Genomic DNA, 15,258 nt, shown 5'->3' on the forward strand with positions numbered 1-15,258 from the left:
ATGAGGTATCTGGCACTCCAGTTCTTCCAGTCATCGCATAACTTCCAGGTGGGTGAGGCTCTTCTGAGCTGAGACATGCCTCTGGTTGGACTGAGCAGTGGTTAGTGCTTTGAGAGTGTCATCAGGACACTGGTGACCAGGGCAGAAGGGAGATTCCATCAGGCATTTGGTTCTGCAGCTTCACAGTGTCATGTTCTGCTGTGATTGGAGCTGGTAACTCCCAGTGCTGTTCAATACCAGTGTTATGTTGCTTTGCCCTTTGAGTTTTGGCTTACACAATCACATCCCTTACAGTACACTCCAAGTTGCTGACTTTCCTAGACCAGCAGATAGTTTTGGATATGGTCAGTCCCTGTTGCTTCCAGGTAAACTGGAAAAGTCACTGACTTGATATTACCCAAGACATGGACAGAAGCAGAAGGAAGAAGAAGGGAAAATAAAATACAGTTCAGTTTGTAGGTAGTGTTTCAAAAATGAAATATTCTCCTCTAGTCCCTTCAGATGCTCTCCGTCCCACATCCTCCAAACATCCACGTTATGCTGCAGGAATGACCTTCACAAGGTCTGACACTCTAAGAAGGGCAGTAGTTTAGCCACCTCCTCAGTGTTCTACACAACAATTAGTAAGAGATTCATCTCCATACATCAAAGATGCAGCCTCGCCTTGGATAAGATTTCACAGGAACTCTTAAAAGGGATGCATTAAATACATTTCTCAGGATAAACAGCATAACAACAAAACCTGCAAAGAAATAAAACACAAGAAACCAACCACATATACACACACAAGCTTCCAGACATTTAATTACAAAATATATGCGTATGACTGACATCAACAAGCCTACAGGAAGATTCCTGCTTCAGTATTCAATGCAGCCTCAATAAATATTTCAAGGTTTCAAATGGATGCTTTGCAACAGCACAGTTTCCATTTGCACAAGTGCCAGAAGGAAGAATTCAACACAGGCTTAAAGCAAAACCAGAGTATTTTCCTGTAAAACTTTAATTGGGAAACTGACACTATATAATCTGTACATCATTGCCTCCAAGCTGTTGTTAAAAAATTAAAGCTGTATCAAAAGAACTGCTTTGTTAAATTAACACGTTATGCATACCAGACATAATCTGCACCAGGAAAGGAAATAGCTTTGAGTCAAAAACGCACTGATTGTTATGGTTGTCATTGACAGAGGCTGAGCCAAGCAACTTAGGCAGACAAAAGCATCTTACATGCCTCCTGTACAGACAAATGCCCTTACAAGCACGTAGACTTTATTTCAAGACCTGAACAAAACCAACAGACAAGCAGGATTTCATTACACTTACAACTACAAATCCCACCTCAGAGGTTGTGCAGGTATGGGGTGAGGCCGTGCTGCCAGAGCCTGGCCACTCAGCCTGCCTTTGCATTTACCCCATGGACAGCAGTGAGGAAGGGGCCAGAATCCCAGTGCCAGTGAGGGCTGCGGGGACTCTGGAATGGCCATGGGACTCTCCTCCAATGGCTGTAAGGTATCCCAGTCCCTTGCTGCACAGCAGCCACCGAATTTCACACACTTGCTCAGCGCATCTGCAAGACATCGGCCCCTGCCAGGACAGGCACCTACTGGAGCTGGGCTGCAAGCTGTAGCTGGGACAAAAGCTGAGGGGTTGGGTTTGAGAAGCAAGATGATGAGACAAGGGACAAGCAGCATAGAGCTCCTTATACTCTAGGCACAAGACAAAAATTAGGTGGATGTTCTGTTTAGAACTACCTATTTTAGTAAATACTCAGTAAAATACTCTCCACCTGTCCATGTGCAAAGGAGATGAGTATCACTACACCATTTTAAGGCTCAGAGCATCTTGCCCAAGGTCTCTTTGAAAGTACTAATTTAAAACCTCATTTGCTCAAGGCATTGCTCTGAAGCTTATCCACTGTAATCCTGAGGTTCACTCAGCAAATGTATGACAAAATCAAACCAAGCGCTCTAAGTAGTCCCAAGGATATGAACATCTTTTCTGTGTAACCTTTACAAGCTCACGTTAGTCACCATCATTTTGGCTTCACACTAGTCCAGGCTCAAACAGGTTAAGCTCTGAGAAGTGACTCATGACTTTGCATGTCCAAACTCCTGACACTGTGACAGACTGAAAGAGGCTGAGTTTTCAAAACGTTATGGCGTACGTTCCCTCAAAAAAGACTGCTTCCTCTCATATATTTCCAGTTGTTCACCTCTGAATTTGAAGTGCCAAAGTAATTTTGGAAGATCTGAACTATAACATTTCCTCAGTAAGATTTTCCAGCTTTTCACGTGACAGTCTGTTAGCTTCATCTCGTGCACTGAGTCTAAGGCACTACTGTGGTCTGCAGCAGTGAAGATGGGTTAACAGTTCTGAGGCTTTCCAGATAAGCAAAATTTCCCTTGACGTTGTAAAGTCTTCAGGTGGTTAGAGACAACAGTTTCTACTTCTCTGATGTCTTCTTAGAAAAGAACTCAATTTTATCAGTCTCGAGGGTGACCATCAGATAACCAAGCTACTCCTGTCTGAACCACTCAATGCATCTCTACCTTCCTGTCACTGGCAATCCACAAGACAACCAGAGGATTCAAGCTAACCACATGGCTCACAACTTAACTGATTAAGTAGGTGGGAACTGATGCCAGCTCAGCTCAAAGCGTCTTTCTCTGCTAACCAGAAGCTAGCCACAAGCTGTGGAGGGGAATGACCACAGATAACACACTGATACCGAAACCGTTTGGTGAAGTTGCAGCTTCCTGTTTGAGTGCTCTCACACTCTCTTAGACATGAATCTTCAGCAGGAAACTGGCTGCAGTTAAATAGGCTCTCTAGGTCATGTATTACTGACACTTGTTTTCAAGGGACCATTTATTACTCCCTCCCTCTCAGCTCTCTAGATATGAACCAATCTAGGGCTCTTCAGAGAACAGCAAGTCCTTAGGGGGGAAGAAAGATACTCAAGAAGTCTGTGACCACCCTCCACCCATTACAACTCGATGCCTGCCAGGCACATAGTGCTTAGTTCCCTCAAACATCTCCACTGGGATATCCTAATCTTTGTGCGTCAAGCTCTTTTTCTCTTAAAACTAGTGTGTTACTTGCCCTAGACGTTCATAAGCAGCTTTGGAAGAGCAACACAAATACACTGGGGAGGTTTGATCTTACTTTGATCACGATGTGTCTTACAATCACATTTGTGTCAACATCTGCTTGTATTTTGCTATGAAGGATGCTTACAGACAGAAGCCTTTCAAATTAGTCATTTTGAGAACAAATTCTGAATTTCTGGTTCATTACAGATATCCCACTAAGTTCAGTTTCTCAGCTGTTCATGCTGTTGCTCTCCAGAGCCTGAAGGCCTAATCCATATCTAGCGAAGACAGTAGGACATGTGGTCACACAATAAAAGTGATGTGGACATCACTTTTGCAGTTCTAACACAGTCACAAACTGATGATGCATGGAAATCACCAGTAACTCAATAATTTTGAAGAAAAGTAAAATTAAATCATATTCTGCTATTGAAGATAAGGTGAAACCCCAAAGACAACAGTTTCATTTTCACTTGCTCAGTCCTAGCTTTGTGTAGGGAGTATGTGATACAAGGTAAAATAGAGCAGTTGACTGGACAGTTTCATCAATCTGTATATATATGTTTTACCCACCTCAATGTAACATTTTTTCCCCTTGGTAATTACCAACCAGTCTGGGTATGATGCTGCATGAGTTAACAGCACGCACTTTTAGTAGTTGTCTATCCTATCCTTCATCTACAGCTCTCTAATGGCAACAGTATGCCCAAAAATCACGCTGCTTTGATTAACTGATTTCAAGAGTAGCACAAACTGTTCCAATACCTATTACAATCATGTCCAGAAAACTTGAGAATCACACCTGATAACTTCTGAATCCAATCCAAAACTTCTTTTAGTTACAGATAGCAAAGTACTAGTCTAAAAAAACAAACTGAGGTTTACAAACACCTAGCACCTACACAGCTCTAACACATTTCTCTAAGACTGCCAATGTCAGAAGGCTTTCTGGAAAATACATGTGGTGAATTACTCATACAAGAAAACTCCTCAGGATGCTACAGAAAAGTGTTTAAGCAGACAAAGTCGCATCCATCATACAGCACAGAAATGAAATACAGGCAGCAAAGGTAAAACTCAGGCTACATTCCTGTAGAAACCATTGCAGTCACATCCACAGTGGTGTAACTGTATGTCCAGTTTCCACCATTCTGGTTGCAAAACTGAATATTCACAACCAGTAGCACAGTAATGCACCTGGAAACAATCTATAAATAAAGCAGTGAATTCTGTTAAAATCCATATGTGATTCCATTTGAGTGTGTAACTCAGCAGCACCCTGCAAAGACCACTACTGCTTGATGGATTTTTTTATTAATTTTTTTTTTGAGACACATACTAACACCATAATCAAAAGCAATTTTGAGCTTAAAAGTGACCTCGAGGTTACAAGACTCTATGGCAGACTGTTCCCTTTCATTGGAAGTACATTGTACAGTCAAGATGTTAGCACATACACACCGGATGGACCGCAGGGCTAATTAAAAAAGCAGCTTTGGTGGTTGTATCCGTTCCAAGAATAGGTTAGTAAACCAAACTTTTACAAAAGTAATGAAACCCAAGGTGCTACAAAAGCAGACAATTCCCACAAAAACAAAGCAGAGCTCAGAGTGATGAACAGTTGTTTTACTCAACCTCAATGCCTTTGAGTTCCTGACCTGGGATGAGTTGAAACATGAGAGAACAGCTACAATCACTTGAAAACTAAGCTGAAACACTGGGTATTCTGAACTGGAAGTTAAAAAATTCTCCATTAGCTTCACCTCATTGATCAACAGCTTTTAAAACAAGACTTATAATGACCAACTCTTGGATATAACAATGCCTGAATTTCAGAATTAATCCACTACCTCCATAAAGTCATTTAATAAAATGAAGAGCTGAGGAAATGCAGAGACTGCTTGGCCTTACAAGTTGCCAAATGGTATTGCAGATGTTTTCCCACCCCTGCGTGATTCTTATCTCACACGTTATGCACAATGGCTTCAGTTGCACTTCTGCCCTTGCCCTGCATTCCCTGGCTTTCTAGAGTTGCACTGGGTTCTTCTGCATCATGTAAGGAAGAGTCTGTTGGTTTCATTTATTTATTTCCTATAAAAACTACAGAGGAGACCTTTCTAAAGTGTTACAAGCAAGTGACTGACAGTGGACAGGGAAGTCGGCCTTGGTGTCCATCCAGGAAGGAACACAATACCACTTGCAACATGGACCAGTGCAGGCATCTGGAGCCGGTGCAAACACCTGCTGAACAGAGCAGTGGACATCTCTCTGCATGCTCTGGGATTGGCCACAAGCAGAAGCAGTCAGTAAGTCACACTAGCGTGACCTGAAGCATGTCCTGCCCAGTTACAGTCTGCAGAATTCCCCTCATCAGAAGAAAATGGGGAAGGTCTCACAAAATTGAGCCTTCTCCTCTCTGACTCTAAGAGTTCTAAATGGAGGATGGGCACATCTCAGTGAAAATGCTGACCCTGTGTAAGAGACATTTCACACACTGACCAAGGTTTCCATCTGAATGTTCCCCTTGCAGTAAAGCAGGCATTGCAGATGAGAAGTCTAGTCTTTTCAGCAATCATTTTACTCTTGCAGCAGGAGCTTAACCATTCCTAGAAAGGCAGCCCAGCGACATGGGCTCCTCCCTGAACCACCTTCCTCAGAAGCAAGCATGGTGCCACTTCTCTGTTCTCTCACCCCTCAGGAATGGAGGAGGGCTGACTTTCCACTGCAGACACAACTACTTGCCCCAGTACATTTACATTTTAGCAGTCAGCTATATTGCAGCCAGGCTGAAACATGAAGTGAGAACGAGAGAAACCTCAGCCTTCAGCAGATTTTCCCCCTATTTGCAGTTTTCACAGCAGAGCCACCACACCTTCAGCATGTTACCAAAAGCTTTCTTTGGTGTGAGATCTGACTTAGGATTGCATCTGTTGTTTTGTTAAACAGAGTTGCATTTTTGTCTTCTGTTAGGACAGGGAAGGGATTGAAGATATCTCTCTAGTCCTTAATAACATGTTCTAGTATACAAAGAGAGACAAGGAAAAAGTACAAGTTATGAAATTGAATAATGACCATCAACCAACAGGAAGCCTTCCTTACACTCTGGATGTGCAGGGACTAGTTTTATCACCGACTCAAACAACTTATCCTCTCTAGTTTATTTCTTTGCAGTTTAACACAGGGAAAACCATTTTGGGACTGATAAGCAATCAGTCCCTGAGCTGGGAACTCAACAGGGTATTCCACTGAGCTGCACAATTAAATATCTGAAAGCTTATAATGCTTTAAGATGACGGACAGTGTTCCCTAATGCCAGTAACAGCCACAAAGTTGATACACTCAATCCCCTTTACTTATTCTCTCTTGTTCACCTGCTATTAAGGCCAATAAAATGCATTGTTTGCCTTTTGTTTCTCCAATAGCATTGTGAGTGAGCAGGGCTGTTATTTCCTCTGCTTGTTCCCCTTGGTGGTTTTGGGTGCAGGTTTCTGCAAAGGCATATTGAGATATGAGATAAACCAAGAAAGCTTGAACCCTTGTTCCCCACCCATGAATTTCCTCTGAGGAACCTACCGCAGCACCCAGCACAACAAACATCAGTGTGTTCTGGCAGCCCTCAGAAATGGGCTGGTTTAACCCTTTCCCTAGTTATAAAGCCCTAGCACTGTCAACTCTCACTGCACAAGACTATTAGAGAAATTAATAAACACCAAAACCAATTCGCTGAAGAGGCCCATGCTTAACTGTTCGCTGTGCTCATCAGGTAGGTAGCTCTCATTCTAATCAACTGCCTGTTTTCACCATCTTTGTGTTGGTTTTGGTAAAGTGAAAGGAGAAAGCTAGAACAAGGCAATGGACTAGAATGAAAAAGGGCCATAAGAACACATAACAGTGTGAAAACAGCTGAGAGACAATCAAATACTTTGCCCTATTATACAAGGAAAAGCTACAGCGTATATATGACACAACTGCCTCAGGACAGTCTTAATCAAAAAGGTTTAGAAATAAGGACCAGATATTCTCAGAATCCTTTGCCTTTCCTCTTCAGCACGATGTAATCCTTTCCAGGCTAGTGAATTCGAGATGGATTTAGGACAACTCTTCTTTTTAGCGTGCAAGGCCACTGACAGCATGGTTATCCTACCCCAAAAGCCAAGGAGCACTGGGAATTTCAGGGGATGTGTCTGTATAACAATAGGTTTTTCTAGTCAGATTAGAGATCTGTTCCCCACACCGTCCAGAGCTGAACTGAGGGCAATGGCAGAGAGGATTAAAAATGTGGGCAAAAATCACAGAGAAATCATACATCCCATCCCTCAAGGGGCCTGCAAGGGCTCATGGTGTCAGCTGGCTGTGCTCCTGCTGCACCTGGGGGCCTGATGGAAATCAGCATCATCCCATCCCGCTCTGGCTGGCCACAGGGATAAAGGGGCACTGCCGCCAGTACAGCTGCGCTGGGAGCCTCCAAGGCAGCCCCTCTGCCACGGCCACTGGTTCAGACAGACTGAAAATCAGCCAGAGAGGGTCCTTTGTGCTTACTTACGGCTGTGGAGATGAGTGAAAATTTATGGGACTTTTCATCCTAATTAAAAGCAGAGGTCATCTAAGAAGAAACAGACTTTCAGAAAAGGGAACTTCTAAAGGAAAATGTGTTGTAAAGAAGTTCACAGACTTCAGTATTTGTAAAGCTGAAGTATGTAGTTTATTTATATTTGTACTTCTGCTTATGCTTTTCATGGGATGTTTCAAAACCCTCAAGAACTCCCACAGATCTGGGATAATATATGCACTAATTACTCCTCAGCATTTGAGCTCATGGGTTATGGGACAGCCTCTGGAGTCAAGGGGCCAGCTGCTCGGCTGCCTTACAGCAATCTGCCTCCATCCCACACGGCACTCAGAGCAAACAAAGTCTTTATTTATTCAGTGAACTCATCTTGTCCAGGTGAATTCAGACACGTCAATAGTTATTGCAGTGTGAGGCTATTCAGGAATATGTGAAAACCAGCAGAAGTTAAATGCTTTGTATCAACACCCACCATTGTATCACTGGGCTCTATAAAACTCCTGCTATCTTAAGAAGGACAACTCTTTTCAAAACTCTTTATTTTTATATTATGTATTATATTTTAATATATTTTTCTACTACTTCTTAAAAATCCTTTGTGCTCTCATTGCTCTTACAGGCCACATCTCTTCATTGTAGTCCCTTTTTGAGTATCTGTCTTCAAAGATGATGGAGTATTGCTCCATCTGAAGGGGAGCTATCTGCCATTCTCTTTCTTGTCCAGAAGAAAAAGACAATTATAGTCTTTCTTTTGTACTTGGCATCATGGCAAAATGAGATTGATACTTATTTTGGAATTATTACTCCCCTATTCATAAATCTCATCCAGAAAGTCTTGCTCATGTTGCCAGCCAAGAGGCACACTATTGTAGGAAATACATATTAAATTCGCTTTTATCATCTAACTCTGGCTCCAGCTCAAGGAGTTTTAGATTCATAACAGGAGCCTGTTTCCAATATTGATTTTTGGCAAGGAAAAAATGCTAATTTATCAGAGGTCCTAAAATACAATGAATTTTCCAGCCCAACTAAGAAATGTTACCTACTTACAGAGGAGAGATTTTTCATTACTGTATGACAGAGCAGCAGGTGGAGAAAACCCATTAATTACAATTCCAGTTTGCCTCTGGTCACCAAGCATGCTTCCACACTCGTGAGCTGAAGCACACTCAAGAATTCTGAGCCAGAAGTATTATATGTTTCATAGCAATAATTCTGTTGATCCTTATGTAAAAGTTTATTTTTCTCAGGACACCAGTTTCTCCATGGCAATCTCAAAGACAGCAAGGTATATAACCATCACCTGAGGTCTTGAACCACGCTCCATGTAGCAAGTGGCATGGATTGACTTAAGCTCTGTGCAGCAAAGGTGATGTTGAAAGTGCTTTTCCCAGTCTGACAATTTGGTTCCTAGCCCAGGAGCACAAGATCATCCTTGAAGCACAGAGCAGATGATGGGAATGCTGCTGGCTTGATCTTCAGCAAGCTTCTGTAACCATTGCATTGAAACAGTGAATCTGCCAGTGTATGTAGGCACTGAGGACTTCTGGCGTGGGAACTGACTCTTTAGCGGGGCCCATCTGTTTTGGGATTGCACAGAACTGCATTGAGCTGGTACAAAACTAGAACAGGTCATGAAAAGAGCTTTACAAGCTATACCAGGGTATATAAACCTTCAAAGAGTCAACAGATCCTAGGCTGATAATTACCTAGCAACTTCACAGTCATCCGTATATGTCCTCCTTCCCACTGAGCTCATTGTGCTGGACATTACCTCCACACCATAAACTGGGTGAATTACAGCTCAGTACATGCTGTCCTGGCAAGTGTGCTCACAGGTAGGAGCTAAAAAGATCTGAGTGAGGTATGGTGTTCATGGGAAGCTGTGTTGGGTGACAGTTCACTGCCACAGAAACATCGAGTGCACAGCACTAGAGAGAAGTGCTGGAAGGCTGTGAAGATCATCACTAGTGACTGGAAAGCTGGAAATCAACAATGTAACTTCAGAGAAACAGGAAGGAGCAGCCTGGGGTACAGACAGACCCTGCAGCAGGGCTCAGGGTGCTCAAAGCTTACCCAGTGCGTGTCTGTACCACCTCAGGTCTCAGCTTCATCTGGGTAATGAGATAACCATTCTCAGGCTACGTCACCAAGCAGAAGGAAAGAAGGTTGTAGACAGCAGATAGCAGTGAGCCGACAATGAATGACCCAAGTGTCTCTGCAAGCCTTATGGTGTTTTGCACGTTTCTTTCTATCCATGAGCTGCAGTCTAAGTTATCTGAGACACTGGTTTCCGGCGCTCAACAAGGAAGATGTAAAATCAACAGAATTTGATGAGTTGCCAGGGGTTTGACTAGGCTGCAAAGACTTTGATATTCTACAGAAGCTCAGAATAAAAATCAGCTGCTGCTGTTGCCAAGTGTATGTTACTGTTTTTATATTAAAAAAAAAAAATCTTCCAAGAACAAATAAAACCAAACAAAGATGTCTCACCCTGCCGTAGCTTTGTTCCAAGGTACACTCACACAGGTTGGTTCACCAGTTTGCCATATGCTTTCAAGTTTATTCTTTTATTCCCTCCCACATTTTAGGCCCTTCCATTTCAGATGGGGAACAGCTGCACAAATGCTCTATAAATAAACTACATATTTTATTGGAAGAGGTTTTTTTGTTTATTTTTTTAAGCTACCACATATTCCCAGTCCGTTCCTTTTCTGTGCTCCCTACAAAACTGAGCCAAGTTTAACTGCAGCTTGGGTTCATCTATGTAATGTTCTCAAACCTTATAAACCAATTGGCACTTTTTAACCATTAATAACAAACTGCACGTACTGATTTTATGGTTGTTGTAGCTACTTTCTAACTATGTTAGGTCCTTAACTATCAGAAATCAATTTTTAAAATGGCCCACAGGGTGGATATATATCAGTGGTACACAGAAACCTCAACGTACAGCTAATTCCTAATTCTCTTGTGTGTTTTTTAACAAATCAGTGCATTTTAAGGTAGACAGGCCTCTCATCCTGTTACCAAAATGAAAATCTGTTTTGTCTGCTCAGAGACCTCTCTGACTAAAATCACTAATCTCATTTGTGTGTGCAGGAAGTGTGACAAATGGCTGGAGTAGTTTATCACACATACGTAACCATCAAGTCATAAAGGGAATAAGATATTAACCTCCACAAACAAACTAGCATTCTATTTCTCAGCACAGAGGAAGTATACATTTAATAAGATAAGGATATGAAACACATGCTACTGATGAGATAAGGAGCTTGCAGAAACAGTACAGACATAGATATGTCTCACGTTATCCAAACAAAAGTAAACGGCATTTGAAACTTCAGTTTGGAAAATAGACTTTTAAGAAATTATCCATGGTATCTAGAAATAGACTGTGAAACCATGTGCTAAGTCACTGTTAACACTATTTTTGAGGCTCCAACTTAAATCTAGGTGCACTTGAAGTTAACCAAAGGTTATGTGGGGACATCAATGAGGCCAGAATTTCATGACCTTATCTCAAGCGTTGCCCTTATTTAGGCACTTAACACTCCATGAGAAGCCTGAAGTCAATGAAGTTGTTGGAATATTCAACACTCAGAAGCCATTATTTACACACTTGCATTTAGTTTTCTTCTTCATTCCAGCTCCAGAGTCTGTACCTTATACAAGAGCTGAGGTTTTCAACATCAGCCTGCTCCGATTGCACAGACAAGCCTTGCCTTCACTCTGCGGCCCAGCTGGATGGGCTGAATCTTGCTTTGAGGTTTTTCATATAAAATCACTACTACAGGTTTTAAGTCTCATTTCTGCAAATGCACATTTCTCTAAAAAGTGCATTTTCCACAACTGTTTCTGAAAGCAGACATCTCTGCAAGGATGGCTGAAGCAAGCAAACGGTGAAGTGAGCAATTTCAAACGAGCTAATTAAAAAAAACATGCACAAAATAGTTTGTGGTATTTAAACAGCTGCTTATGAAACCCAGTACAAGAATTTCACTGAGTAACAATATATATCATCATTCCACAAGCGACAGTCATCCACAACACAAGCCGTGCACAGATAGCAGGAGAAGCACTCAACACAAGAATGGTGTCTCCATCATGCCTCCTGCTAGCACTATTTTTTATCAGGCTTTCACCTTGTCTGGCAAACAATCCATTTGATGTAAACAGGGGCAGAACTGCTTTCATGAGAAAATGAAATCTGTTACAGGATATTATGGACAACCCCTGGTTTGGGGCAAGTTATCTTGAACCAGTGGTTTGAACATCTCTCTGCCACCTGGGAGAATCAGCTTCCAACACCGGTTTGGGCCAGAGAGGTCTGGCAGTGCTGAAGTGATAGTCTCTGCCTTATGCTAAATCAATTTAGAGCAGCATCGGAGTCTTAAGGGAAACGGTCAGCCTCAACAGCTGGTACATGGTGAGGCAGAAGGCAGTTTAATAGGGAAAATGACAACCCATAAGGAAAAGCAACCCCAGCTCACACTATCCATGATCTCAAAACACTGCTTTGGCACACAGAAAGCTCATACCTCCCTTGAGAAGCTAAGGTTCTAAATAAAAGAACCTTGTCCCTGTACGTGTACAGAGAAGGAGTTAGAATTTTTCTCAAAATCATTTCTCTGAGAGACAAAAGTAAATTTCTTAACAGACAGCATGGGAGGAAAACAGTCCTATGATTTATTTGCCTTGAGACTCTAAAAGGAATTCTTTGGCCTTTTTCCATTAAGATTCCGCAACCTATGTTATAGCCAGTGGGAAATTGTTTAATTCCCAAACCATGCCCTCAGTCATAAAACCTGTGAAGATGATTCATTATTATTTATGTGGTGCCACGGGCATGCATGGCATTTTACAGACAAATAGAAGATACAGCATCTGCCTTTAGAAGCTTAGGTGAATCCAACTGTTCTTCTGTATGGGAAGCTGAGCTCAACTGGTCCTAGAGCAAACATTCCTCATCACTCTTTGAATTAATTAATGCTACTCACCTGGGATGCTGGATAGATTTAGACAGGAGGATACTTAGGAGACATGTGTCATTACTGACTAATAACTGGTGATGCTATTTCATTAAAGCCGTAAGACTTGTCAAGTCATATGTTATTTTGTAATGACTTTATGACTAAAATGTACTTAGCCTTGTATTACGTATTTCTGATATGTATGATAGCATGTGACAGTGTCACTGTGAAATCAGACCATAAACTCTACACTGCCTAGCAATTTTTCCTATGTGCACACAGCAGCAGGTAGGAGCTCACAGGTTCCACACCTCTAAACCTATATCATATAGCATCGAAAGAAAAGAATTCATGGGATTATTTGGGGGAAAAAAAATATTACATACACCACATCAACTTCCTGAAGCAGATAAAATCCACCCTTGTTCTGGTCTACAAGTGAGCAGTTCTAGCTCTTGGTAAGAAACAGAGTTAAAGACCACTCACCTAAAGGGTAGAACTTTATCATGGCAGAGGTTGTGAAAACAGCAATTACTGTCAATAAGTGTGGGCAGGAATGTCAGCTGGACTGAGACTCTCTCGTTCAGATTTCAAACAGGACTAGCACATAACCTTAATCTACAACCTTTGCTCACTAGCAATGAGGGTTATTGGCTGAACAACCAGGATATCACAAGAGATATCTGCACACTGTACATTTATAGGAGAGTCTGATACAATGTGATTCCAGTAGCTTTCATATTGACATTGCTACACCACTCACACCCTTTCCTCTTTCCTAATTAATACATATAATAAGGTCTGTGTGCCTTCCTTTTTAGACAGATGAGCAGCAAAGGCACCCAAAATAAATAATTGTGCCACCTCTACATGAAGAAATATCATTATTACACATACAAATAAGGTATATGTGAACAGAAATGGTAATTAAACACCACTGGTACAATCCACACACATATGCACATGTCCTGGTCCTGTAACATCAGCCCTACAACACTTGTATCTAAGTCACTCCTGCAAAGAAAACACCAGCTACACCCTTCTCTGAAAACAAAGGAACTTGTTTTCTAACTCAGAACTTTTAAACAGGAGAATATTAACCTTTTTTGCTTTTGTTCACTGGTAAAGGTCATAATTCTTCTTAAAATTGGCGTGATTCTTGTATTTAACATACAAATGAAAACTTGTATGGGGGAGGGAGGAGAGGTGGGAAGCATCTCCCACCAGTGTTGAAAACTCTCCTCACTCACGTCTTTAAATTCTGAGGAGGTGACCAGCTCAAATCCACTATAAACAACAAAAAAACTCCTCCCTATAAGTACAAAATTAAATTAAGAAGCCCCCAGGCTCCTCATGTGCTCTCACATGTCAGGGCTGTCCCCTGCTAAGTGCAGGACAGTCCTTCACTCCAGCCCTATTTCTCAGGTTCTGCATTTCTTTCATGTCAGTGGAGATGCAATAGGTAGTGTAAACCTCTGCAATCAACATCAACAGAAGTGAAAGAATTAGCTGTAAAATGACTTACGGAGTAGCCTCTTCCTGAAAGCGATTGAGCAGAACTCTGTGGGAGGAAACAATATGCCACAGTAAGTAATGCAAGAGATTCTGTGTAATGTAAGATAAGAATAATTCTGCGATTCCCTCCCCCAGCCCTCAAATGATCTTCTCACATTCTGTGTGCTGCCACAGGAATGCCACAGCAAAAGAGCATTCCCAGGTGAGGGCTCTGGGGCTATTTAAGATAAGGGTTTCAAAAGCCAGAGCGGGGGTCTGACAGCACCTCCCAACTAAGGCAAAAGCTCTCAGAGTGGGATCCGTCTTCACAGTGGCAGAGCACGCATTTCGAGCCATCCCTCTTCAGTATGTTCCAAGGAACAGCATGTGTGTGTAAGGACGCTCTCCTGAATCAGGGCTGCACATTTTGCCTCATCAACTCCAACTTTCAATCATGTAACCATATATCCCACTTTCCATTCCCCCTCTATGAATCTCTGAGCCTTCAGCCTTCATTGCTGCAGCATTACCATATGACAACTCTATCTGAAACAACAATAGCAGCAAAGCACTAATTTATCATCTCTCAGAGCTTTAATAAGCATTCTGTCCCTTTTGAATAAGTTAAATTACATTGTTTACTCCAGTTCTTCATTTCAGCTCCTCCTGCTCCTTTCTTTACCACATCCTTACCTCTTTCACATGCTGCCAAATCATTTGGTTCTTTTCCTTTTCATTACACCACCATCTCCAGTCACTTGGATCTCTTTCCCCCTCTCTACAACCCAAGACTGTCAAGCTGCTGTTTTTTTGCTGGCAGTAGCTTCTGAGAGCAGCTAAATGAATTCCACCTCTATCTCCAGCTGCTGCTATACGCCTTCTTTTCGGAAATTAAAAAGAAGCCAGGAACAGTGGTGGCATACGACACCACATGACCCAGCAAGTACTCTGCAGGCCAATTTCCAAGCGTGATTTATAACCATGATGCCCTCACAACATGATTTTATTAAACAAGATTCAAGTAGTCTTAGCAGTCCCGTTTCCAAGACTGATGTTCCAGTGGGTACCAAAGCCTGAACAAAAATATCGAATTGTTGCAGGCTGATCCTGAGGATTGTTTGTCTTTTGC

At 42.0% G+C, this 15,258-nt stretch overlaps 1 protein-coding gene across 19 annotated transcripts in view; it reads right to left on the bottom strand.

Annotated features, from left to right (window-relative positions):
• The window catches only part of FBRSL1 (fibrosin like 1), a 524,940-nt gene that overhangs the window by 267,886 nt on the left and 241,796 nt on the right, over window positions 1–15,258 (bottom strand). For 15 of the 19 annotated variants that reach the window (XM_062010068.1, XM_062010075.1, XM_062010062.1 and 12 more), the window contains one exon: window positions 14,161–14,196. The exons of the other annotated variants lie outside the window; for them this stretch is intronic. In XM_062010068.1, coding sequence (XP_061866052.1) covers window positions 14,161–14,196 — 36 coding nt within the window. The remainder of the gene's footprint in view (window positions 1–14,160; window positions 14,197–15,258) is intronic. 19 annotated transcript variants of the gene reach the window in all.

The sequence above is a fragment of the Colius striatus genome, chromosome 17 (genome assembly GCF_028858725.1).
Source record: "Colius striatus isolate bColStr4 chromosome 17, bColStr4.1.hap1, whole genome shotgun sequence".
Classification (NCBI taxonomy): domain Eukaryota; kingdom Metazoa; phylum Chordata; class Aves; order Coliiformes; family Coliidae; genus Colius; species Colius striatus.